This window comes from Botryllus schlosseri, chromosome 14, assembly GCF_051294905.1.
Source record: "Botryllus schlosseri isolate E-star chromosome 14, Bs_hap1, whole genome shotgun sequence".
NCBI lineage: Eukaryota > Metazoa > Chordata > Ascidiacea > Stolidobranchia > Styelidae > Botryllus > Botryllus schlosseri.
The window spans coordinates 2,525,206-2,551,766 of NC_137249.1; the positions used below are offsets into that span (position 1 = coordinate 2,525,206).

General features: G+C 39.7%; 2 protein-coding genes across 4 annotated transcripts in view; both read right to left on the reverse strand.

Moving 5' to 3' along the window:
* The window catches only part of LOC145456179 (sulfite oxidase-like), a 116,185-nt gene extending 115,960 nt beyond the window's left edge, over positions 1-225 (reverse strand). For both annotated transcript variants that reach the window (XM_080334247.1, XM_080334246.1), the window contains exon 1: positions 215-225. The gene's annotated coding sequence lies outside the window, so the exon portion shown is untranslated. The remainder of the gene's footprint in view (positions 1-214) is intronic.
* A 2,965-nt stretch (positions 226-3,190) lies between these two features.
* LOC145456175 (transmembrane 9 superfamily member 2-like) lies at positions 3,191-22,575 on the reverse strand. 2 transcript variants are annotated; one of them, XR_013920516.1, is made up of 15 exons: positions 22,435-22,575; positions 21,004-21,174; positions 19,749-19,858; positions 18,002-18,131; positions 14,646-14,773; positions 12,210-12,303; positions 10,536-10,724; positions 9,851-9,955; positions 9,477-9,624; positions 9,346-9,403; positions 8,602-8,761; positions 7,597-7,860; positions 7,077-7,248; positions 3,681-5,427; positions 3,191-3,624 (listed from the first exon to the last, which is right to left on the reverse strand). XR_013920516.1 is itself a non-coding variant. In XM_080334242.1 (14 exons), exons 1-14 carry the CDS (start codon positions 22,555-22,557, stop codon positions 5,360-5,362), a joined length of 1,920 nt encoding a protein of 639 aa, XP_080190368.1. In that variant the 5' UTR covers positions 22,558-22,575; the 3' UTR covers positions 3,191-5,359. The 2 variants fall into 2 exon arrangements, 1 of the variants encoding a protein (XP_080190368.1); XM_080334242.1 differs by having other exon boundaries at positions 3,191-5,427.
* Between the last annotated feature and the right edge of the window lie 3,986 nt (positions 22,576-26,561).

A 26,561-nucleotide genomic window follows, 5' to 3' on the forward strand; every position in this document is an offset into this window, starting at 1 on the left:
GGGGACCACTGGTCTAAAATATTATGGTTTATTAGTATATTGAAGGTATATACCTCCACGACCCCGAGTATCATCAGAATAAAATAAGTGAAAATTCATTATCTTGGTGTACTACTATTGTCATAGGCGCCGGACGGTAACTTTCCGTGGGTACGGTGGTTTGATGAGGCTGAGCGATTATGAAATAATTAGTATTCGAGCGACCACCAGGTCTTTAATACAACCTAATTTATGTAATCGTTTGCATATGGTTACAAAATTACAATGCTACAGTATCAAATAATGAGTACCCAGCCGAGAAACGAATGGGGGTTGAGGTATCACATGGAGGAGGTTTGAAAATTTACCGAAGTAGCAGCCATATAAGACGTTATAGGCTCCACTTTCGCGCGTATAATATAACAACTCAAAGAGAAACAAAGACATAATTTCATTTGCACGTCAGATTACCAGCGTGATGTCATGTCACCAATACACGCGCGCAAAACAAAAAAAAAAAAAACGCAGTAGATGCCTTACAAATGAATAAACATCTCAGTGGGAGATTGCTAGGCGATTCCTCGCTGCCTCTATTCTACCACGAAGTATTAAATTATTCCACTCGAATAGCACCAACATCGACAACTTATCTTGACTCTACCAAGAAAATGTTCATTAAGCCTATTCTGTACAAGTAGCCCCGATGTCGGCAACTATTCCAGTAAACCTCTCATTATTTTACTGGAGTAGCACCAATGTCGGCAGAAAATAAGGTTAAGAGGGTTGCTGTTGACATAAGACAAAAATCAACGACATCCAAGTTCGGACAGTAGAGTTTGGCAAGCCATCACCGGAAATGAGACGATCCACCATCAGAAGCTGGGGCTGAACAGTAATCTTACATAGGTTGATGAATCCTAGGTTACCAAATCTTGATTGCTTGAAGATGATTCGGTATTTTTTGACGATACCTATTCGGCTATTTGCCAGAATGGAATTGGTGGCAACGTCACGCAGGATTTATTTCAAAAAATGAACTGAGATTCCATATGGACCTATTTAATTGCACTTTGTGACAATGCTGCAAGAGTTGATCCCTTTACAGATATGTCGTTTCACTAACGTGGTAGCGTTGTACTACATATTTTGTATGGTGTGATGCGACTAATCGAGGTTACAAGCCAGTAGCCACGTTGGGATAACATATCAAAACCATATTTCTCGTTGATGATAGAAAAGGAGCGTATGATCGCGCAACTAAAAAGCATTTTCTCATTACGGTACTCGCTCGAATCATTACAATTGATACTCGAATCATTGGGTCCAGACCTAATTACAAGTTCCTCAGACTCGCACAATCCTTGTACGACACAAATGCAATGTCTCGGTCTACATTTGAACAGTTTGGTGCATTGCAGGATCGCTTTCTCTACGTTATGTCTATATATACCAAGGTTCATAAAATTGTAGATGATTGTAAGAGATGGGTGTAATAATGGGGTGCATAACGATAACGGAAAGAAGCAACAGCATTAGTATTTATGATTGACGGTATGGGTATAAGATATCCAAATACAACCATTCCATAAATTGCAGGGAAAGTATGCAGTATAAACACCAGTTCATCACATACTGCACTCTTTCTATAATAATCCGTAACTACGAGACTATGCTATTTTACAACCTAATGAATCCCAGTGCACTGAGTGCAGTGTGATCTGAACCGATCCGGAAAGGTATATTTAATACGAACTTTGCTTCCAACATATCGTCAAAAAGGTAGAAGGGGGAAGTAAAAGGATATACACAGATTACAACATCGATGCGCGAGATTCCCTATATATTGTTCAAACATTAACACCCACATTCTTGTGACGTAGCATGTCCTGAGATTGTCACAATAACCTGACATACGAAACACGACATAAGCACACCCACTATTATAAGGCATAGATTCATAAAAACTATCCGAAATCAATTCAAAATCGCGAAAATAAGGATGATGTACTTTCAAACAGCGAGCTTAGATCAGCCGAGAATGTAAGGGCGAAACACCAAAATGGAACCAATGGCGAAATCATTCGTGCGTGGCATATGCGTTAGGGATTTAATACGTACGAATCGTAATTTATTGGAATTCACACGCTAAAAGTACTCCACGTTATATTAATTATTATATAAAGAAGTTATATCCGCGTCTTCGTAAATAATACAGTGTCGCCGGGGCTTTGTGGGAGTGTTACACTGGGTTGGATATTTATGACGTACTTGTGACGCAGCACGTTAAAAACGTACTCTTGCGTAATTTGACCTGGCGGACAATGGGTTTTCCTGACGCACTGCATTTCGTATGCGCGAGCTTGTGACCCTGGCCTGTACCTTGTACCGCTACGAAGTCGTAGCGTTGAATTTCGTGCGTTTATGCATCGTTTTGAAAGGCCAGAGGATTATTCAGTTCCCTAATACTTGTCTAGTGGATCCGAAATTACGAAAGAAGTGTTATGGAATTAATCACCGTTGATGCAGTTGGCGTCACGTCACGCCAGAGTGACGTAGATAAGTGGTCCTTTCCCACTTTCCTAGCTCGAGTAGAGTATTTTTTTTATTGTGGCAATTCTATCCCCAGACCTTCGTACAACACGCCTGTGCATTTGATGCAGAATAGTCAATATCAGAAAGAGCACACACTTAACCCGTTTGATATGGAATTGCTTTGTTTGGTTCAGCCCCTCTCGCCTCCATGCACTATTATGTAGGCCTACTGCCATTCATGTACTGTACAATTTGTTGACGAATATTCAGCTATGATTTACTTGAATATCATCAATTACAATTACTTAACAACATTCGTGTCGGCTTCAACTGATTTTCAGACCAGAATAATTTCTGTAACAGTACCAATAAAGAATGTACTTGTCACAAGATCTACCACCACCACAGGACATGGTGATGGCAATCCACATTCTATATGTATGTTCCATTTGGCGTTACTCGACACCGATTCTTGGCCACTGTGCTTGAAACTAATCCTTTTACTATAAGTAGTTAACAAATCTGTAAAATCCTTACTTCTACTAGCGTAAAATCTGGGACAACTTCTGGTTGTAGGTGTACCTCAGTAATTAATACGCTGTAACCTACTGATTACTGATAGTTCCAGAAACAGCATGATTGCACAGAGCACACTGACCTTGAAAAGTCCACACCACTATTTCATACAAGAAGCTTTTATTAGGGAAAAAGCAAATATCAGATCTACATTTGGGGAGCTCTTCGATGATAATAGTAGAATGATGTCAGCAAATATATCAAACTACACCAGGAATCATCGCACTAATAATGAGCAAGAAGATATCGAGATAACCCCCGTACCGGTCTTGAAATAATATTGAACTCGCTTCAGGTAAAGACCTTGTTCGATTTGTTTCAAGAAAATAATAATGGTCAGTGTAATATTTCACCACCTGGCTACAAGTTTTGAGCCGACCGAGATGCTACAACTATTGACAATGCCTCCGCACACATATGGAAAACAAAACGAGACACTGCATAGATTTACAAGAGAAAATTACATGGGATGGACGTAGGACTAATCTGTGACACAACTGCCTTTCAAGCGGGGCTGGGCTAGTGAGAGATGATACCCTCCTTGTCAATAAGAGTGATGACACCCTCCTTGTCAATAAGAGTGATCTGTCAACGGAAATTATGACATTGATACCGTTTCTCATTGCGGAAGGCTACGGCATAAGAAACATGCAGTACAAAGCTAACCACGTTAGTGGAAATGATAGATCTGTGAAGGCGCAATCAACCCATAGCATCGTCACATAGTGTAATGAAATGGCGGAAAAAATACCACACATTGTTTACCGTGATGTAAAACTGGCATTATATTCTTTTCGTCGCATGAAAGGTACATATTTGAAATTTCTGTGTCATAGCCTCCATACTGCTGCCACGCAACGTGATTTGCCCAACCCTACTATCAAGTAACTGGCAATTTTGGCTCGGTTCCTTTAAACGAGCCAGAAATCTGTAGATTTCGCTTCAAGACAACTAGCTGGACCACGTTTCATATCATGTAGGCTTAGTACAGAGTGCGGTGATGACATACAAAATCCAGGTTACAACAAGTATGCACGCATACGAGAATGAGTGTGATTCGAACACTGCAGCTGGGCAAAATGATTCGAGTCTTCATTCTAACGAGTCGAGAAGTGAGAGAATTATTCAACTACTGAAATTAAACACTCCGAGCCACCAAGAGTCAATTCATCAAGGAAATTGGAGGTTTAAATACTATTATGTACTGAGGAAGAGTCGAATGTAAAGATGGAATGACAACGACCGATTTTGCAACTACGTTCCGCTCCGCTGAGACTAGGATTTCTAGGAATTCAAAGTCATCTTCCAGAGCACAGAATTTACTGAATCCGATCTTGACCAAAAGCTACTGTCGCACCGATTCCGAAAATATATATTAATGTAGGGTCAGGCCGGGGACTTTGACGAAAAATCACCCTCAACATCTAAAGTCTGCATTGTTCAGAGCAATCGGATTAACGCAAAACAAAGACCATAACAATGACAGGTTGCGGCCCTCCGATTGTTCGGACAATGCTGATATTTCAGACTTGGAGGGCGAACTAAGTGGTCTGCTCATAATTTGGTTTATTTTTTCGGAATCGGTGCGACAGTAGCTTGCGATCAAGTCAAGATTAAGTAAATACTGCGCTCTGGAAGATAACTTTTAGATTGCCAGAAATCCTACAGTCGCTGCCGCAAAACAATTCTGGTGACAGCCTCAGCAAAGCGGAACAAAGTTGCTGAATCAGTCGTTACCATTCCATGTTTACATTCGATAGTGAAAGGCTGTAAACCTCGATCAGTCGTATCGCAGCAACCAAAACATGTAGTACAAAGAGCAGTGGCCAAAAAAATACCACATCATCTTTAATCCGATGTAGAAGTGGCATTATTATCTTCACGGTTGCATAAAAGATACCTAACTGAAATTTCGACATCATTCATGCTACTGTAACATCTTAATGTGATGCTGGACTCGATTCAGAATCGAAGCACTCAGATACTCCATTTTGCCCAGCCTAGTCAACACTCCAATCAGGAAACCTCCGGATTGTCGATTACAACAAACATCCGGACTCGTCACAGTTGAACGTCGTACACAGCAATTGCTTTCAAACGTAAAATTAAGATCGGGAACAAATAGTCTAGGACACACCGCGAATCTCCATCACTTTGTACATATTTCAACAATTTAACTCGGAATACACTGTCGGGAAATATATCTCTCTCCAAGTATAGCACGTTAGACGAAATAAATACAGTACTTTCTTCATTGACACGGCGAGATTGGTCAGTCCACTTTGACGACGCTGTAGATTTTCGTCACAAACCAGAAGCACGCGAAGAAGCCGACGGTACCTGGCATAAGGTTTGACATCAACACCTGTTTTCAAGAAGTTCTTGGGGATACAGAACTTCAATATACAATTGAATAATATACTAATATTAAAATAATAAGAATATTTTCGGCTGACACACGTCTCGGGTAATCGTCAGCAACTAGTAGACACTTGGTAAGTACATGTATATCAACAATCGCATCACCAAATATGACGTCATGAAAATTCCAATAATCGAGGTGAAGAAACCGTTCAAGCTCAATGTAGCCTACTATTTTTAGATGGTACACAAATTCCTTCCGTTAACACATATTAGGTTGGGTATTTTGATAAAAGTCGACTCCAAGGCAGACAAATGAACGTGCGAACGGTCTCTCCCGACGACGCGAAATTTGTTGTCTCAATAATTTTACGCACAGACAGCTTTCCCCATGAAATGCTTATCAATGGGAGAATTCATGGCCTTTGCCTGTTCTGTATCAAGCTCATGCAATCTTTTTAATGCTGACAATTAGCCTTGATGAATGTCAGCCAAAATATTCAGGTATATTTCAATACGAATATACCAATAGCAGGGGAGAGGAGGCCAAGATGAGACATGCAATTTTTTCATAGAAAAATTTTCTGATGGACAGATTCCTTCAACTGTGTTGTTCCCATAATGTCATTCTATAGTCCTGCCATATTAACAAGGCAAACAGATTTGAGGTTGGGCAGAAAATGCCAAAAACTATAATTTCATAGTCTATGTCAGTTATGTGAATTCATGTTTGTAAGGGCATACCTATCATAGTACTTCACATTATAAAACAACATTACTGGAGCTGGTTGAGTGTAATATTAGCAGTGTAATCATGAACTTACCTCTGAAAAGTAATAGACAGAATTTTTTTTATTCAAGTTTATACAATAATTGAGGAGTGGGGGTAAGATGAGACAAAACCATGAGGGTAAGTTGAGACATGGGTATCAGAGGGCTTTTCTATTGAAGGCCTCGCAAGATTCAAAATTTACTGTTCAAGGCACACAAAATGTATTATTTATCTAGTAGTTTACCAGATGTGACATTACAAGGCAAAATAATAACGAAACTCTTGTAGTTGCTGGATCTCATGGATAATTGGTTTTCGATGTCATTTAAATTTCTATATGATGTACAAATTATTTTTAAAAGTGAATTATTTCATGACTATTATATTTTATTCACGAAGTTGCTAGTTGATTCATCATTTGGGATGAATTGGTGGCGTAATGAGCAAAAATTGCTTGGTGTCTCATCTTGAACACAGTGTGTCTGATATTAGCCTCACATGGGGGTAAGTTGAGACATTTGAGCAAGGATTTTTGAAGGCCAAGAAATCCATAAGTATGTTGTTCAATATAACTCAAGCCATAGTCATAAATAGTGCAGTGCTTTCCATTGGTACCGAAATTAATCCTCAGAAGGCATTACTCTTTGAGTGGCGTTGAATTATCAGAAAAGTTTCTCATCTTGGCCTCCTCTCCCCCTATTGATGCTGTAAATCGCCTTCAAAAGTCTCTTCAAAATGTATTTCGATAAATCTTGATTTTTAGAACTAGTCGGTACGTGGTTTGCAAGATATTGCTAATAGAAATTCGGAATTATTCTGCATTGACTACAGAAAACAATTTTACACGGTAGCTTACCACAGAATAAGAACATCATGATCGCCATGATGAGAGAGTATCCGAAGTAGAGTATGGCCGAGGTGGCACCTTCGATCTGCAGCTTTGTGATGTAAAAATGCATCGAATAGATGAGAAAATAGATTGCGGTGAAGCCAGATGTCAGGAAGGAACGCCACCACCATCGGTAATCCTGAAGATCAAGTTTGAATTGACGACAATATCTAATCATAAAAAAAATTTAATATATGGATTCGCTAAACTAGCAAATTAGCAGAGACAACATTTGACATAAATTTTAGTAATAAAAAACAACAACTTGAAGATGCCACTGCCAGAGGCATCCATTTCGGATCAGCCGGCTTTAAATTTAATTCAAGTGACTAAGTAATTGTGAAAAGCAGTCGAAAGAACATGACACTTCTACGTGACAAATAGCAAAAGCGAGTCACATACTATGACATAATGAAAAATAAGTACATTAAAAAATAATATTCAAGTAGAAAATTACTCAGGTACCCTCAAAAAGTATTCCACTCACCTCCGCAGCCAGATGAAAGTAACAAAGCAGCACCGTGGTCTCGCTGCATGTAATCACCAGGATTACGGCGACCAGAAACAAAAACCCAAACATGTAATAAAGCTGATGGGACCAGATCGAGTTCAGTATGAAGAACAGCTGGATGAAGATGCAGCCAAACGGGAGGATGCCGCCCATCAGGATGCAAGACAGGGGCCGGGTGTAGATGAGCTGGGGAGGAATCTGTCTCGGAATTTGGTTGGTGCGGACCGGGTGCTCGATCGGCTGAAAGTTAAAAATATTTTAAAAATAAAAAATAAAAAGTCACCTTCTAAATAGGATTCAATCACAGGGGCTGGGAATACTCGACTTTAGCTCATTCTGGCGTAATATCTAGGGTTGTAACCAAGTCACAAGGCTCCGAGTCAAGTCCGAGTCATGGTAATATGACTCGAGTCCGAGTCCAAGTCATTGTGTAGTTGAGTGCTCGGTTTCCGGCTAAAATCTTGTTAATCCCACTTTTTATAACTTTGTTTTGAGATATCGAATGGTTCGCATTTATAATATACTAATTCCCCTCCATTTTAGCAGTTTCTGGTCGCATTTTTAAGTACCAGGTACCAATAGACGAAATCCCAATAGGGTGGTTACTTTACTATTCGTCGAAATTACAATGAAATGTCGGTCTTGGCCGTCTGAGACTCGAGTCATATGACTTGGTTCGAGTCAAGCGTAATGACTCGAGTCCAAGTCGAGTCAATACACAGATTGACTCGAGTCGAGTCAAGTTAAGTTGAGTCACCAGAACATCGTGACTCGAGTCATTACAACCCTGGTAATAACAGTATGAACGATGTGGCAAGTTCCACATTGTGACAGTGTTGTGGATTGATCATGACTTGACCGATATGTCATTTCCACTAGGGTGTGTGTAGCTTTCTACTACATATTTCGTATGCTGCGTCACGACCAATTGAGGTTTCCACAGTGGAAGATAATGTCACAACTACAATTTATGCAACTCACCCTCTTTTTGTATCCGAAATAGGCCCCGATGAAAGTGAGGGGTACGGAGATGCCGAACCACAGAGCCAGCACGGCGACGAGGGTGAAAAAGGGTATGGCGGCCGAGCTGCCGGCGCCCCACAGGATGAGATTCATGAGGAAGAAGATCGCGAACACGACCCTGAAATCAGAGTTGGTCACATAGAAAATTTTCAGCTTTCGCAAATTAGAATTATAGTCACACATTAGATTAGAATTAGAATGATAGCTAGTACTGTTTTTTTTTCAAATTAGATTAGAATTAGAGTTATAGCGAGATTTTTTTGTCTAAATTAGAAGATAATCATAGTTTTTTTCAAAATTTGCTGAGAATTAAAATTAGAGCTAGCTATTTTCTCAAATTAAATCAGAATTAGAATTACTGAATTCATAAAAACGCAAAAATTGAATTAGCAGTTCCTCAGTAGAAAGAAATACACAAAAATCAAGTTGAGCTCATATCAAATCGGAGTTCCACGAGAGTGGCAAATGTCTGTACATACAGTGTACAGCAAGCTTGGTCCGTCTCGCACTATACAGTTATCCTGTGGCATTTTCAGGAATTCTATGAGAGCATAGCATCATTTCACATATTAGATCGTCGCCATTTCGCCCAAACGAGTCTAAAATCAGACAACTAGAACTATCTAATTGTCCAAGTCTGCCCGTAACGGAACAATTCTATAATTGTGGTTCAAATCGTACGAGGCAGCGTAAAACACTCACCCGGACACCAGAAACGCCGTCATGATCACATTCGTCTTCCAGCGCTCTCCGCCAAGAGCTAAAATAAGACACAGCCCAATCAGTCTCTTTAAAGTGCGTCGTTACCGACTACCAGCAATTTGATTTCTTACTTTTATAAATTCTCGCAGAAACGTAACCGGACACCACGCCCAGGCAGACAAACAGCAAAACGGCCGTCGTGCCGAGAGCCCCTCTGTTAGCGGGCGACAGAAATCCCAAGCACGCAAAGACCAGCGTCACAAAAGTCATCACGATGCTCTGTAGAGAAAGCCGGATGAAACAGAGACTAGGGCCAGGCAATATCAAGTAGTATTAAGAGTCGAGTATGAAAAACGTGGAAAGCTCGTACCGGTATATACCGTACAATGTCATCACTAGAAAAAATCATCTAACTACCCAATTGGAACTTTAGAATTGAAACTCGATTCATATTAGAGCACTCAAATCATTGCCCTGAGCCCTGTTCAATTCCGGTGCGACTCACCTGCGTGCCGACACCGTTCACGACCGAGAGAACCATCGGCAGCTTTGGTGCTCGAAACACGTCGCCGTGAACCAGTTTCCAACCAAACTCTTCCTGCGCTTCGTCCTGCAATTACGAGAGTACGCGCTTGGACAACTGGAAAGTTTTCATCTTTTCCAAATTAGATCAGGATTAGATTTATAGCCACACAGTCAAAATTATTGAATTTGCAAAAAGCGTGGGAATTGAATCGAATCCCGAAATAGAAAGAAATAAAAGTTCGGCTCATATCAAACTAGAGTTCATTCTGACGCGCACGAGAATAGCAAATTTCTGCACACCGAGCTCGGCTCATTTTGCACGATACAGTTCTTTCGATTATCATTAGATTAGAATTAAAATGAGAGATCGAAGCATTTCACAAATTAGATTAGAATTGTAACTATTACCGGCATTTCGTTCTCATAGACAAATTACACGACTAGAATTATCTAGGGATGGCTTGGACCGGGAGTTCCTATTTCAAATTTTCAAATCTCAAAACAAATTTTGCGGACAGATAACCTTTCAAAACTCATAATCAAATCAAGATGAAAGAACGCAGCTCAAAACAAGAAGTTGGAAGTTCAATTTTAACGACAATTCTGCTCCCGACAATATTATTCCTATCAATATCCATCAAAGTCGCTAGAACGTGACAACTTACCGCAGATTCGGTTTGGTTGTATCTGGCGATGTCCTTATGAAGCGAACGGATCATGATCATGGCCACCATGCCGGATAGAAACAGCACGATCACCAGCGAGTTCATAATGGAAAACCATTGGATGTTGGAGCTCGGAAGGCTGTCCAAGACATAATCCCATCTCGACGCCCACTCGATGCTGTTGTCAACCTGAATAGAACGCGCGTCTCACCAGTTCTGCTCTTAAAACCACAAGAACTCGCCACAAATGAATAATATTCATATTTGAAATAAGCCCCAATATTTTCGGCTGAAACTCGTCAGGGGTAATCATAAGGAACTAGTAGAGCCGGGCTAGGACAACTTACCGTAATTTTCCATGTTTAATGCGCAAAATTTTACTGATTTTTTGCCCTAAAATAGGGGGGTGCGTATTATACATGGGTACAACAAGCCTTGAAAAAAAATCTCCCCCGATAAAAAACTTTGAAGTCACGCCTTCATGTGTGTTTCCAATCAAGCATCACTTTCAGCCCTCTGCCCAGCATTCGTATTATCAGTGTAACGCGCTGCCAATTAGCGAGAAGCATGTTTCCAATTAACGAGAGTTTCTGCAAAGCACGCGATCTCCTGCTAAGTTAGTTTGCTATTTGTACGCGAGCGAAATTAGGTCAATGATTGCAGCACGCGCAAGCGGCAATCCTCGCTAATTCATCACGTCAACGACAGGCCTGAACAATCGCATATAGCCCACAACAGGCCGTGTGCGCAAGATATAATCGCTTGCGTAATCAGTCGTGTCTCCAACAGGCCTGGTGCGCACGACATAACCGTCGGCCTGAGCAATCGCATCTGTAATAGCTAATGCAAGATGTCGTGTCGCTGGCCTGAACTATCACGTCGCAGGCCTCGCAGGCTTTGGTCGCGAACTACTATCGTTTAGAGACAATGCCGTTAATTGTATACATTAGTGATCGTAATGTCATGATTGTTCAACAGTGACATCGCAAAACAGAATGACATCCTATACTAAAACACAACTATTCAAGTACTGCAAATGCAGGGTGCGTACTATACATGGGTACAGGCTTTTTCCCACAATTTGCATGCCATTTCAAGGGTGCGTATTATACATGGGGGCGTACTATACTTGGAAAATTACGGTAGTATAGATTATTCGTAATTTCATAGGCTTTGCCAGCTTGCCCTGCTTACTGAAGCCAACATGTATGCAAAACTAAACCTAGAATACCTAGTTCCACTTCTCATCGAGTAGAATTTTATGTTACTTGTGCATCTATTTGAATAATATATTCATATCGAAGAGAACATAGTTCTATAATTAAAATTATACATGAAAAAACATTCTGTTGTCACAAACTAGATGGACGGATTTTGATTAAAATCGACATCAAGGCAATAAAACTCCACCAACCTAGTTTGTGCCAACAGGAGTTCGCGTGTAATCAAGAAATGGTATATTAAGCCATCTGTTAGCCTCAATTATTCGAAATTTCATGCAGGTGCCATCGTAATAATCTGTGATATGACTGTTGATACTCAATGTTGTTTTTCTTCTCTATTAGTTACAGAGTGTCAGCCGAAAATATTCCTGTTAATTTCAATATCGATATACTCTTCAATTGCACACAGAATGTCTGTAACTCCGAGATAGGCTACTCTTCAAATACTCACCTCAAATTTCACGCTGTACGTGTATGTCACTTTAACGGAGTCCTTCTTGCTTTTTGGAATTGCCATTGGCGGTCCCTGACAACCCTTCTGGTAACTGCCAAAAAGAAGCTATGTGATATGTAGCGTCGGGCACATTGATTTGGTTGCCCGAATTTGAATCGAGTACTAATTGAAACGGTTCGAGTCGACAAGTGAAAGATGATTTTCGAGTACTAAAATTATTCGTTCTTTTCCACTTAACGTTAATTTATCAATGAGAAATATAATTTTGATACTAGTTTACCACCGCGGAAGCCTTGAAACCTCAATTGGTCGTATCACAGCATCTCAAATATGTAATACAAAGTTTGGGTTGCTCAGAAAGTATCTTTCTTTTCCCCGGATTCCAGGGATTCACTGATTGAATTGTTAGGTTGCCCATAAAAAACTCTGCCCACTAAATTTGGCTCGGTTCCAACTGGTAGATGTGAACGCACAGTAGTTTGGAAATTATAATTTTTTTTTTAGAGAATGCGTGTACGTTAGGGTTGTTCAAAAAAAACTTTTTTTTCCAAATCTCACTCGCCTAGTGACTAAATCGTCAGGTTGTCCAAGAAAACGATGCACACCTAATTTGACTCAATTCCAACCAGTAACGGCCGTGCAATCTTGAATTGAAATTTTTAAATTATTATTAAAAATAAAAAAATAAAAATTCTCAAATTTTTCTGTCAACCCCATGAAATTGTTGAGCTGTCTTCAAAGACGATGCAAAACAAATTTGAGTCAATTCAGACTTATAGAAGCGGAGTTATTCGAGTTTTTCGTTGATAATTACCAGATTATCCTTGATCCGGGTATTATCAACGAAAAACTCAAATAGTTCCGCTTTTACTAGTCAGAATTGACTCAAATTTGTTTTGCATCGTCTTTGAAGACAGCTCAACAATTTCATGGGGTTGACAGAAAAATTTGAGAATTTTTATTTTTTTATTTTTAATAATAATTTAAAAATTTCAATTCAAGATTGCACGGCCGTTACTAGTTGGAATTGAGTCAAATTTGTTTTGCATGGTCTCTGAAGACAGCTCAACGATTTCATGCGGTTGACAGAAAAATTTGAAAATTTTTATTTTTCCGTATAAATTAAAAATTTTAATTGGATCTGCGGAGCCTTATACTTGTAAAGCGTAGGCCACACGTACAATATTCACTAACGACATCACTCGCGATAATCTCACTTTTTCACTAAGACGAGTGTTACGTCATCATGGGATGGGAAAAGGTTAACCGAGTACAGAACGTATTTCTCGGAGCGAGAAACTGCGCTGGTACGGTACTTATTATTTATTACAAAGGTTTAACATTGGCCATCATACGAAAAGGTATTCCGCGTACAACCAAGATATGTTAGCTGACCGGGTGATATGGTAGAAGTTGAAAACAACAATAAAATGCTATATGCACATTGCACACACAGTTCAAAGCATTACTGACAGCTATTTGCGGAGGCAATACTTTCATTGGAAGTGGCATTCAATAAATGAACACATATTTCAGCAGTCAAATGCGGTATCATAGTGATTTATTCAACTGCGATTGGCTTGGTTTTGGTCAGTTGCGGAGAGCTTTGTAGGGCTGCTTGGTGAACGAAGTGACCACGATGATCAAATCAGAGATCGACGTGATAAAATATCCAGTGAAAGCCCGGATCCCTTCATATCAAGCATGAGTTGGGTCGGATTTTGTAATCTCCTCGTCCATCATTGCATAGCCCTTGTCGTTATCAATTTACACACCTTGTGTTCTAAATTAAACATTTGAGTTCTTGTTGTTGCAATAAGAGCCAACATTTTCACCTATTTGAATGTCATAAGATTTGTTTTCGTTATTACAAATGCCATACAGGTCCGTATGCAACAATGTATCACCTACTAGGCTAGGTCTGTACACGACGGAGGTTTCCGAACAACTGATCCCTCAATTTCACAATAACTTTTTCTCCGCTGTGACGTAATACTGTCACAACAAGATTCACCAGCGAGCTCGCGAGTGAAACGCGTCGGTAGCGTCTTGACTAGCGACCTTGCTAGCGACCCCGCAAGCGCTCGCTAGCGAAGGAGTGGAGCAAAGAAAGAAACGAAGTCGCTAGTGAATTTCGGTACCGTGTGACCTACCCTTTAGAATTGAACCAAATTTGGTGTGCAGCGTTTTTTAGGGTAACCTGACAATTTAATGACTGAATCGCTGGAATCCAGAAAAAAAGTTATTTTTGAACAGCCCTATTGTACAGGTTGGAACAACGTATCTGCAAAGTCGAGATGACTTGAGACAAGCTCAGTTGTCAAAAATTCGCGACTCGAGTCGGATTCATTACCTTAAAATATTGTCTAATAGCACCTAATGTCCATCCCCAGTTATCCGCCAATATATTCATCAAGATTCGAAAGACCGTACCTGCGCGGTTCCACGGTAACTTTTACGATTCTCGAACCCTTCCAGTCACGGCCCTCGCCTTTGTTGTAGTGAATCGAGATTTCGACGTGGTTGAACAAATAAAGGGTGTCCGCTTTGTTGAAGGCGGACTGCAATGATTTCGACCGATGTGTATCGTTGCAATACTCCGTTGTGGTTCAAAACTCGCGCAGACTTGCACACAATGTACAAGCTACTGGATTTTCAAAGCTAGAGCTAGTCACACAAAACTTGCAACTAGAACTAACGGCCCGAGGTGGTCAGGTACGAAGTATTTCTACTTTTCAAAGTACTTCAAGTAGATTATGCCAACTTGCACTACTTCCTCGAATGCTTACGAATTTCTTTGACAGTTTTACAGGCAAAACTAGGCCGCAAACATTTTTACCTACTTCTAAATCGATAATTCTACTGGACTAGACCAGGGGTTCTCAAAGGGTGGGCCACAGGAGTATTTGAGGTGGGCCACAAAGCTATTTAGAAAACTTTAGAATTAGTGTTAGTTTGTTCATATTTGTTATATTAATATTCATATGATCTAATAATACATATGCTACGTAAAGCTCTTCATGCGACTCTGATGAGACATATAATGGCACGTCTGGAATCAGCATGTTCAAGTCGAAAACGAGAGGGAGAAACATCGGCTTTTCCCGCTGGCTATGACAACCTATGGCTAACAGCAACTAAAATAATTTCGAGTATATAATAACTGGAAGGTAATGCTGAAGTAACCAAGTATTCTGGCAGGGTAATATGCCGTATGCCGTTGAAAGGGGTGTGCAATAAACTCGGAATGAAGTGTATTTGAGGTATAGATTTACTGTACCTAGGCAAGTCGTATTATTGTAAAATAAAAATAGCCATAATTAGCAACTTCTGATGGAGCCATATCTGCACCACCGCAACGAATCGTAATGGATTGAGGATTTAGAGGAGCGCATTAATCTTTGGAATCGGATTAAAATGTCCGCCCTGGAAATCATTGTACATATTGTAAGAGCCACATGAATTGATTGTATCATTGGATTGAATATTCTGTCATCGTAACTTCAGTTGGTTTGGTACAAGACATACAATGTGCATTTTACAGCTTGCATATTAAATAAATCTTTCTCCACTTCTCTGTAGTACCCCATTCACCAATGAATTGTATGAAGCTGACTCAGAATGAATATATTATTCCCTACAATAGTGGAACTAAAATCCTAATCACACAGCGGATGCGTGGATTTGATCATTGTGTTCTGCAAATGGAGCAGCGGACGATCATAATCAGAGGTGGTCAAAGTAGTCGAAAAAGCTACTCAAGTAGAAGTAGAAGTAGCGACGAAAAAATCTATTCAAGTACGAGTAGAAGTACTTCTTTCATAAACAACCTAAAACTACTTGAAGTAGAAGTATAATTGACTAACTTTAAATCTACTCAAGTAAGTAAGTAGTTGTGAAAACAATCATAATTCGTTCGCATGGATTGTCAAAAGCTGCAAATTGAGCTATGCAAAAGGTGCAGAGCTTGATTCATATTGATGCATACCAGGAGGTATCCAATTTTCGACAGCATAAGCATTCGTTCGCATCATGAGATGAAAATGATAGTATTGATGTGGAAATGCGATACTAATTCTCTGTTTACTCGAACAGCACATTTTAGAAAATATCATGGTAAGGCGCCCTCCCCATATTATAAGGCCCGTAGTTTAGTCGAAAACACTTTGCGCGATTAGTGAACGTTATTAGAAAATACGGTGGATCGTAAAAATGCCATATTATGTAGCTTTATTTCCGGAAATTAAAGTCATTACTACACTTGCTTTATACTTCAACATGTTATCCAGACAAAAGAACTGATACTAATTAGAACTCAAAGTATGATACTGGGAATTGAAAGTGAAATATAAATACTACTTCTAAAAGCGGAAAATGTATTCCATGTCTTAATTCCAGAAAGACTCAAAGGTGGTATGCCAAAACAGGTCCAAAATTTTTAAAAAAGTCAGATTCCACTTTTCCAGATTAGGACACGTCATGGACTGCTAGAATACGATATGATTGCGAAACATCAGTTTCAAACGTTATGATAAGCAATATATACTGTGATGAAATATTTCATATAGGCGACAATGCGGTGTGAACGCAACCACGCAACTCGCTACCTAAATTATATTCACCGATACTTTCGTGAAATCATACTGGTTACTCCACATCCAATGTGTGCGAAGCGCGAGGAAAATTATGGGCTTTACTCAACTTTTATGAAAATTAAATGTTGATACTCCGTGAAAACAGCCCCGAAATTACTCAGGATATCTTCCTGATTGGAGGATTAAACTACTTCTACTTGACGAACTGAAAATAGCGAAAAGTAAGTAAGTAGATCACAAAATATTACGAAGTAGAAGTAGCGAAAATCAGATCTACTTGAGTAAGTACCAGAAAAAGAGGAAAACTACTTGAGTACTTCAAAAAAGTAGAAGTACTTCGTTACTGACCACCTCGATCATAATATACACAGAGTTTTAGCCTATGATCTACCAGGGTCTTGACTGCTGCACCCAAACCCCCAATTGCGGGAGCTCGAAGGGGCCCAATATTATTTCGTTGGTCGTTTGTTGGAGGATATTTATTAGACAAAAAAATATTCGTCGCGCTTCGCGCGATTTCATGGGCCGAAAGGTCTACATTTAAATATCATCAGTAAATTAAGAGAAAAATGCGCATATTTTAGAGAAATAGGCATATCGGTGCCATCGATTATCACGCATTTAACAGGATTATGATTCCAAGATAAGAGGTGGGCCACAGCACATTTTCAAACCGGAAAATGGGTCACGGCCAAGAAAGGGCTGAGAAACCCTGGACTAGACATTTACGGCGTTATTAAAATCCTAACTAAAACCAACTAACTAGATTCACTTCCGAAGCAACTAATACCAATTACTGAATTTCAAATTAACTAAGAAATATTGAATACCGGTATAGAATCCGCATTTCAAACGGACAGAGGTTCGAATTTGAAATGGGGGGGGAGTTTGGCCCCTCCCCCGCGTGGCTACGCCGCTGTTAGCAGCGATGACTCTGATCTAGCAATGGCTGCAAGAACAGCACACGACAGAAAACTGGTATCACAATTCGCCACGTGTTTTCTAGCTACTAATTTTTTTCCAAATCACAACTAGAGCTAGAACTACTCACTTTTCAAAATCTGCAACTAGAACCGGAACTACTGACTGACAAAAACCACAATTAGAACTACTCATAAAACCAGTACCGGTAGTTCAGCGTCAACTAACTAGGTTGGCAGTTTCTACAAGTCTGCGAATGGGACTCAAACTCACATCCATGGTGCACGCGTCTTTGGGGTTCCCCTTCTTATCAACGTAGCAACCCATCGGAAAACCAGTGCTGCAGAATTGTTCCTCCTTCACGGTTTTGTAGCACCACGCCACCGGCATGTTGTCCAGAATCCTAAAGTAGAATGTGGGAGAAATTAACACTCCACTCGACAACAAAGTGTGAGTGTAAGTTTCATTTCATTTGCCAGTACAGCCTGTTGTAAATATTGCAGACATTCGCAACTGGACAGTATATTCATATTGAAATAAACCCGAATAGTTTAGGCCGACACTCGTCAAAGGTAATTGTCAGGAACTAGCAGAGAATTGGGACAGAACATTATGTATCAACAATCGTATCACAAAATATGACGTCACCGGAACGAAATATCTAATAATCAGAGCAAACAGATTGGGCGAGCTCAATGTACTCTTTTTAGATGGTAACCAAACTCCTTCCTGTTAGAAGAAGCTAGGTTGGTGATTTTGATATGTAAACACAATTCAAATATATAGCGTATTGAAGTTATATACCTCCAAGAAGCTATTGTAGAAATTGTTCAGACCATTTTCATAATGATGGTTATCAGATATGCTAAAAGTAATTAGTGGCATTACTTGAGGCGCAATGAATAATGATGCTTAAATTTCTACTCAATTACATGTAAAAGTATCGATTTTCGGGACATGCCAAAACGACTTCACATTTAAGTACAAAATGAACGCATTGAAAGTGCTAAAGCAGTTTCAAAAAGTACATTTAATCGAGGGTTACCAAACTTTTGGCAGCTGCTTAGAGGTGATTACTTGTACGCAAAATGACTAATGTTGTTGCAAAAGGGTGTGGTCTTTAAATATGTATTCAGAGGTTACCGTGATGGCTATTTCACACCGTTTTTATGACGTTTTCACACATGAAAGCGATGCAAACACATCCCAAAACCACTTTCTACATTTCAAAATCTATTGTGTAAAAACTAATTAGTTGGGCAAGTTTTTGTTGCATTCAAATCCGTGGAGTGTTGCTCTTAATTTTCAAAAAAGTTGCGGTAAAAAGTTGCATTCAATTTTCACAGAAGTTGCATTTATGGACAAGTTCCTAGAAATTATGAGGGTATGAGATACTCGAATTGTTCCGCACCAAGGCACTGCAGCAAAACTCAATGTTGGCGACTTCAACGAAATCAACAGTCTGAAAAGATTGATATAATTTTCCGCAGCCAAGCCTGAATGTACATCAAATCAGAAACCACCTAAGTGAAATAATCAAGCGATCTATTTACATATCGTGCTAAATATTTCCAGTATAAAGTTAGTTAAAAAAAAATCTAAAAATCTTGCGAAAAGTTAATTGAAAAATCGACAAGAGTTGCAAAAGGTTGCATAAAAAATCGAAAAAGAGGTTGCTTGAAAAAATGAAGAAAATTTGCAAGAAGTTGCAATATAAGATTCCTCCGAACAGCTTAAAAGACCATACTACATAACTTAGCTGAGTATTTAGGAAGCCGCCGGAAGTTGTAAAAAAGTTGCAAAATCTTGCCCTAGTAATTAGCTTTTGCTAAAAATTGTATGCGGAAGTATGTTAAAATCAGAACCACTTTTCAAGTATTGCAAGTGGTCAAAACGACATGAGTACGGCACTCTAATAAAAGTAGAAATATTTTGTGACTGACCAAATGACCACCTCAGATGGTCATCGATTATTATTCACGAAGTGAAAAGCCAATCACAAAATGTCTGTTTTTCTCACCAGTGGTTTTCATAACTGAAGATCATTCCATACTTTAGGAAATCCAGTTTTTTACTCGCATAAGTCTGAGTACAAACTTCCTTGCACTTCTCCTCTTTACCGAACTCAAACTGAAACACAATTATTATTTTGAAAAACGCTCAGATATCAACCGTGCATCGATACACAGTTTCTATGTCACTCAAAGAAATTTGAATGACGGCACAAATTCGAAAAGCATCAAGAATACATCTGAATCAATTATATTGGTATTGAAATCAACCAGAATATTTTCGACGTAAGTTCGTTAGTAGGGTTGGGCACAATGATTCGCGTATTCGATTCTGAAACGAGTATTAATTCTAACGATTCGGAGTCAAGCGAGAGATAATTTTTTCAAGTATTGAAATGACACGCTTCTTGTCCCTATTTTCTGTCGTCGAAGTCTTGAAACCTCGCTTGGTCATATCGCAGCATGCCAAAAATGTACCGTAATACAAACGCTAGTGGAAATGACATATCTGTAAAGTCCTGATCAACCCACAGCATTGTCGCAAAGTGCATTGAAAAAGGGCATGGTCGAATAAATACCAAATTATCTTTAATGATGGGTAAAACTGGCATTGAACCTACTTTGTGGTAGTGTTAAACGTACATAGTTGTACCTTCCAGGGTTGTAACCAAGTCACATGGTTCCGAGTCACAAGCCAATTTGAATTTATTAGTTTGGACTTGAGTAAAGTCATAGTGTTTACTGCTCAGTAGCGAGTTCAAGTCATGTTTAACTCGCTTCTGTAAAACTCTTGGGTGATATCGAAGGCCTTGGATTCATAATATATATACTCGTTTTTCTCACTCCAAACGTGTTTATTAAAACTGATGAAAGACAGTTTCTGGGCCTATTTTTCAATTATCAGTCCTGATACATACGAGACTTGAATGATTCATATAGAATGTGTCAAGTCGCGCGAAATCACTCGAGTACAAGTCGAGTCAATACACAAATTGATTCGAGTCTAGTCATTTCCATTTTCAAGAAAATGACTCGAGTCCGCACGAGTCATTACAACCCTGGTATCTTCCACATCTTTCATACTGTCAGGACGTTATAATTTGATGCTGGAATGTTCGACTTGAAGCCTGATACTCAAGAATCGAATGGTACTCAATGGAATGTTCGACTTGAAGCCTGATGCTCAAGAATCGAAAGGTACTCAATTTCGCCCAACCCTAGTCAGCAACTAGTATAAAGAATTCAAAAGAACACTATATGTACCTTGTAAGGCGAAGTGTGAATGCGTTCACCAAAAATAACTTGCCCCAAGTTTTCAGAATAACCTTTCTGGCCATTCTCGTCATCGGGAGGGCAGAAGTCAAAAGAGCTGTAATCGTACGGAATTACGCTCTCCGCCGACGTCAGCCGGTTCACGTACATGTCGATTGTAGTCTGCAAAATTGCAAGAAAAATCAAGCATTTTCCACACACCTGATCACGAGACGGTTGGCACTTTGGCAATGTGAATCAGAGACGAAAAACTAGAAAAATGTTAGCTTTTCCAAATTGGATTAGAATCAGAATTATAGCTAGTCTTTTCAAACTTGGATTAGTATTACTAAAATCGCAGAAACTTGGATATTGAAGTCAATTCCAACATCGAAAGAAGTCGAACAAAAATCGGCACTTCTTCGATGGCAGTCAAGACATCGCAAAGTGTTCACCATGATCACTAAGAAATGTTTTCCATGAACACAAACAAAAATTAATGAACGTCAAAATAAATTGTTTTTTTTTGTGCCTTTGGAGATACGGATATTAGGGTTGGGGTGGGGGGAAAGGGAAATTGGAAGTGGGTTAGGGTCGAAGTTGGGGTTAGGTATCCCAAGATTAGGGTTGGGGAAGGGGGATATCAGGGTTGGGGGAAATGGGGGATTGGAGGTGGGTTAGGGTCAAAGTTGGGGTTAGGGTATCCCAAGATTAGGGTTGGGAGAGGCGGGGTATTAGGGTTGGGAGTTAGGGGGATATTAGGGTTGGGGTTAGGGGGATTGGAGGTGGGTTAAACCCCGGTTAGGGGTAATCCAACCCCAACTTTGAACCTAACCCACCTCCAACCCTAATATCCCCCTCTCCCCAACCCTAATATCCCTCCTCATGCAACCCTAATATCCCCCCTCCCGCAACCCTAATATCCCCCCTAACCCACCTCCTACCCTAATATCCCACTCCCCCACCCTAATACTCCAACCCTAATCTTGGGATACCCTAAAACTAACTTTGACCCTAACCCTCTCCAAACGCGAAAACAATATATTTTGACGTTTATAAATTTTTGTTCGTGTTCATGGAAAACATTCATTGGTGATCATGGTGAACACTTTTCGATCTCTGACTGCCATCGAAGAAGTGCCCAAAAATCAAGTTCAGTTCATATCAAATCAAGAGTTGATTCTTACAGGCTTATAGGCAAAGTCTGTACACCAGAGCTTGGCACGTTTCGCACTAAGCAGTCCTTCTGTATAACATTTTCAGGAAAACCAGATATTAGATTAGAATTAAAAAAAGAGCATAGAACCTTTTCGCAAATTCAATTTGAATTCTAGATTACCAGCTAAAATTATCTGCAGTTGCCCGAGTCTACTGTGAATATAACATGACTACTGACTCAATATCTCACAATCATTATTACTCTCTAGTAGATAAGCAGCATACCTTGCAAGTATCACCTTCAGTCTTTTCTGCTTTGGTGCAATAAGAATGGGGCACGAGGCCAGGCAAGTAAAATCCTTCGGCCAGACAAGCCAACAAACAAACACACAACAACGATGAAATCATCTTATTATTCCTGCCTGCTGTCAAGAGCAATTAAATATATATATTTGATCACCAAATCTCAAAAGAGTTCATGTATTTTGTGCATGTTGATTGCCGCATGGCCGGTATATCGGCTATTCATTTTATTTGTATAATGTGAATTGTGGTGAGCTAATATATTAACAAAGATCCAAAGCAGTGGATCCCAGCCTAAACACTAAAATAGTATAATTATAATGAAAATTTGAGCACTGATAAACAGAGATTAGCGATTGATATTCATTGAAACAAACCACAAATGAACATCATATCATTACTACAACATAAGATATAACAGGCTTATCATTATGTGATAGCTCTTCAGCTTCTCTGTACACTGTACAAGTACAAGCAGAAGGAATATATGCAGAGTAATATTGGACTTATTGCGATATATACTAGACATTTGCAGTGATTTTGATGTTAGTAAGATTGTATGGGTGTGTGTTCTTCAAAACAACAATATGTGAAGGACCATCACCAGTTTTAATACAGATACACAGGAATTTACTAGTTTACTAGTTGAACAAACTATATATATAACTGTTTACTATAATTTTTGTGGGATTTTTCTGGGTCAATGAGGGCTGCAAGAAGGCTATACCTTAGAGCCGCGGTTGGGAATAACTAGTTCTGTGTCTCGGGTTAACTGCTGGCAGCAGGAAACTAATGGGTACAAGTGGCAGTGTCCTCTGTCCTGTCCTGAAATCACAGGTGTACCATAATGCATTGCGTGTATCAAGGAAATTCCTGCACAGTGTGATCAGTTGGGTTCACAGTTTGTGATAATTTCCTCGTTACAAAAAAGAAATCACCACAAGCTTGTGATAAAATGAAATAACTTGAAGTAGTACGTGCAATCAAACCATCCCATCGACCTAGAACTTGTAAATATGGGGCATGTAAACGGAATATCATTACAGTAACACAGCATTCAACTCCTGTTAAGGATAAGAAATAACAGTAGCTTATTTATCTTGCAAACTTCAACTACGGTACCTGCAGACAGCTTTCTTGGATAAAAAATCAAGTAATTAAATGGAAAATTGTTCATGGCTTTGCCACCAATTCCACTCTGGCCTGTAGTTATTTTAAACTTCAGCAATTCAAATATCGAGTTGTAGCACTCCAATATGAAGATTTCGCACTAATTGAACTCGGATTGCTAACGTATCATTAGAGCTATCATTGGAATACACAGACCCATTTTCTAACTTCTATTACTTGAGGAAAGCCAGTTTCGCAGCCGCAGAAGGCCGGAATTGAATCGTTGGCAGTGACGTCAAAATCAGCCAAGCTTACGGTACGATCACCGTTATCGAACCGGACTCACCGGAGGGCCGTACTCGTATACCGGGGACATTCTGGTCCGCGCAAAGTCCGGTATCATGTCACGATCTAGCATCGGTGAATGGATGTACGACACAACTATGACAGTTAAAATCGTAGTATGATTAGGAATATAGCCGTTGTTTAAACTTCGAAGTTCCTTTACATATTAAACTCGTTCCGAGTTGAAGAAATTTCATTTCTCTCAGGCGGCTTCGCCCCCTCCTCAGATGCTTTCACGCCCGCAGTTTGATAACCATTGCACTACGAGACGACTGCATGGCGGGTTCGAGGATGAGATACTGATTTAGCGAATTATGTGTTATCCAAACTTCGTTTGAAATCCACATCATTATCATTGGTTTCACCGAGAGGTAAGAGGCACGAGGAAAGAGGATTGTGGCAACACGGATCGAGACAGGCAGCGCTCTGAAAATGGTTAATCAGGTGAGCTATAGAATATACATTATACAGTCATTAAAATACCGCGACATCAGCACTAATTCGAGAAGAACAGAAACGTTTTGTCGGAAGGGCCTCAAGTGTGAATCTGCATGTATTTCGGCACGATTATCAGATTATCAAAGCGTCCTCGAGTATATGTCAAGCGCATTTTACCGAATTATAATGCTAGCCATTAGGGATGGTGCGAACCCCTAAAAGGTTCTGTGTGAACGCGAACGTGGACCTTATGACGTCACGTGACCTCATATTGCAAATTATCACCCTACATTTTATGAAGTGATATATTAGACCAATAATGTCCGCGATACCTAGCGACGACTATTTTTGTCCTATTTTTTGACTTTTTTGAAAGTGTTCTCGGAGGACGCCCAAACGTCTTCTTTTTTGAGATTTTGTCCTCTCTTTTGAGAATTTTGTTTAAATATAGGGCAAAATTCGAATGAGATACAGTGAATCAGCACTGAAGTAACGCCCGGAGGCTATTTCGGGAGCTGAGTCGGACAGCTGACCTTTATTTTTTGTCAACCGACGGATAATGTGAAAGAAAAACTGTAGGCTACTTCGGGAGTTGAGCCGGAAAGATGACCTTATTTTTTAGTCAACCGACCACGAAGTGGAAAAAAAATTACCATTTTTTCAGGATTTTCCTCCGGTATTTCAAGTCTAAAAATTTTGAAAAAGTGTCTTCTCTTCCGGCTTCCAAAATATGGTATCCCTAAATTACATGCTGACGTTTTAAACGTCACCAAATGTATCAATTCGAGCTATCAAATGCTACAATGAAATCAATATATTCCGTCGCATTTCCAACGATTTCGACGACGACTTGCAAGTGAATATAAGTTTACGCCTTAACGGTCTAGGCCTGACCGGACAATGTATTCGGCGTCTGACTATTGCTACATTGGTATTGAGCAGAGTGTAAAACGGGTGTCCACTGTCCATACTTGCTACCGACCCCATAAGCAAGTTAGCCTATACAGTAGCCAAAATCCCAATCGCACGTATTTGGTTTATCAAATCAAGACGGATCCCGTATACGCCTGCTAGATATTTTACATTTGACAGCGATGTATTCTTTGTATCAATTTCACTGATTGTCTGACTAAGCATCATTCGCCTTCGCCGACTTCACACACTTCGCGCACATAGTATATTTCGTTCTTGATGTTGTGTGATTGCGGATCAAGCTCACAGCAAAGATCGAGTCACTAACTATTCGCAAACGGAAAGCCGAATATTTCGAACAAACTTATTTAGCAAAGCAAGTAAAATTTCCGAAATTGAGAATAAGGTGCATGCTTGTGCTTGTTTAGTGTTGATTTTCAGGCTGCCAGCGCCATGCAGACAGCGGTCCGGAGTTGAAACTCAATGAATTCAACCAAAGATGTCATAATGACGTGAAAAATTGTAATATATGAAAAAGGTTCACAGTCCAGAACCTATCAAGGTTCGATTGTGAACGTGAAACTCAAAATTTCGAAGATTCACACACAGAACGCGAATGTGAACCTCACGTTCACACTTCTACTATATAGCCATACGTTTCGAAATTGAATTTTTATGCATCTCCACTCCAATTTCGCATATACTCGCCGGTTTGATTGTGGGTCCACCTCCGTCTTCATTAAAATTATGATAAGTTGAGAATATTTTCCGATGCTTATACGGCTCGTTTTTTTAGTGACTGCCAGTGATTTGGCATGAGCGACATGAATTTACCTACTTCACAGAAATGTAAAACATGATGCACACATGTCAGGCGTGTAGTATTTCCTGCAATAACATCGGAAGCAGGTCTTGCGCTCATGAATAGTTTGAATGCATTGCTCGCATCTCAAGGAATAAATATATCTCTGTAAAATAAGAACGAGGTGACGACCATGCTTCAATTTATTGCTGTACCTCGCGATTCTCCTGATGATATTTTCGCGTTCCATTCACGCATATCGATATTAATAGGGTTACCATATATATTGAGATCCGGAAAATGGGACGCACTTTTACATTATTTCATTATTTTCAACTCAGCTCCGGAAAATCCCGCTCGAACATAGAATTGATTTTTGTGGTTGTTGTTTGTGGTATTTATATGGTGTGTGTCGACTACTATGGTAATTTCCATCAAGCCAATTCTCTCCATGTTTATTCCGTAGCTGCCGACTTGTAGCACGGCCCACTTCTAGGCTTTT

Coding starts and splice junctions, on each gene's coding strand:
- LOC145456175 (XM_080334242.1), bottom strand. CDS start 22,557: ATGATTTCATCGTTGTTGTGTGTTTGTTTGTTGGCTTGTCTGGCCGAA. Junction 14,774..18,001: donor AAGACGCGTGCACCATGGAT/GTGAGTTTGAGT, acceptor AAATCATTGCAG/TCCGCCTTCAACAAAGCGGA. Junction 8,762..9,345: donor ACGGCGTTTCTGGTGTCCGG/GTGAGTGTTTTA, acceptor CTCTGATTTCAG/GGTCGTGTTCGCGATCTTCT.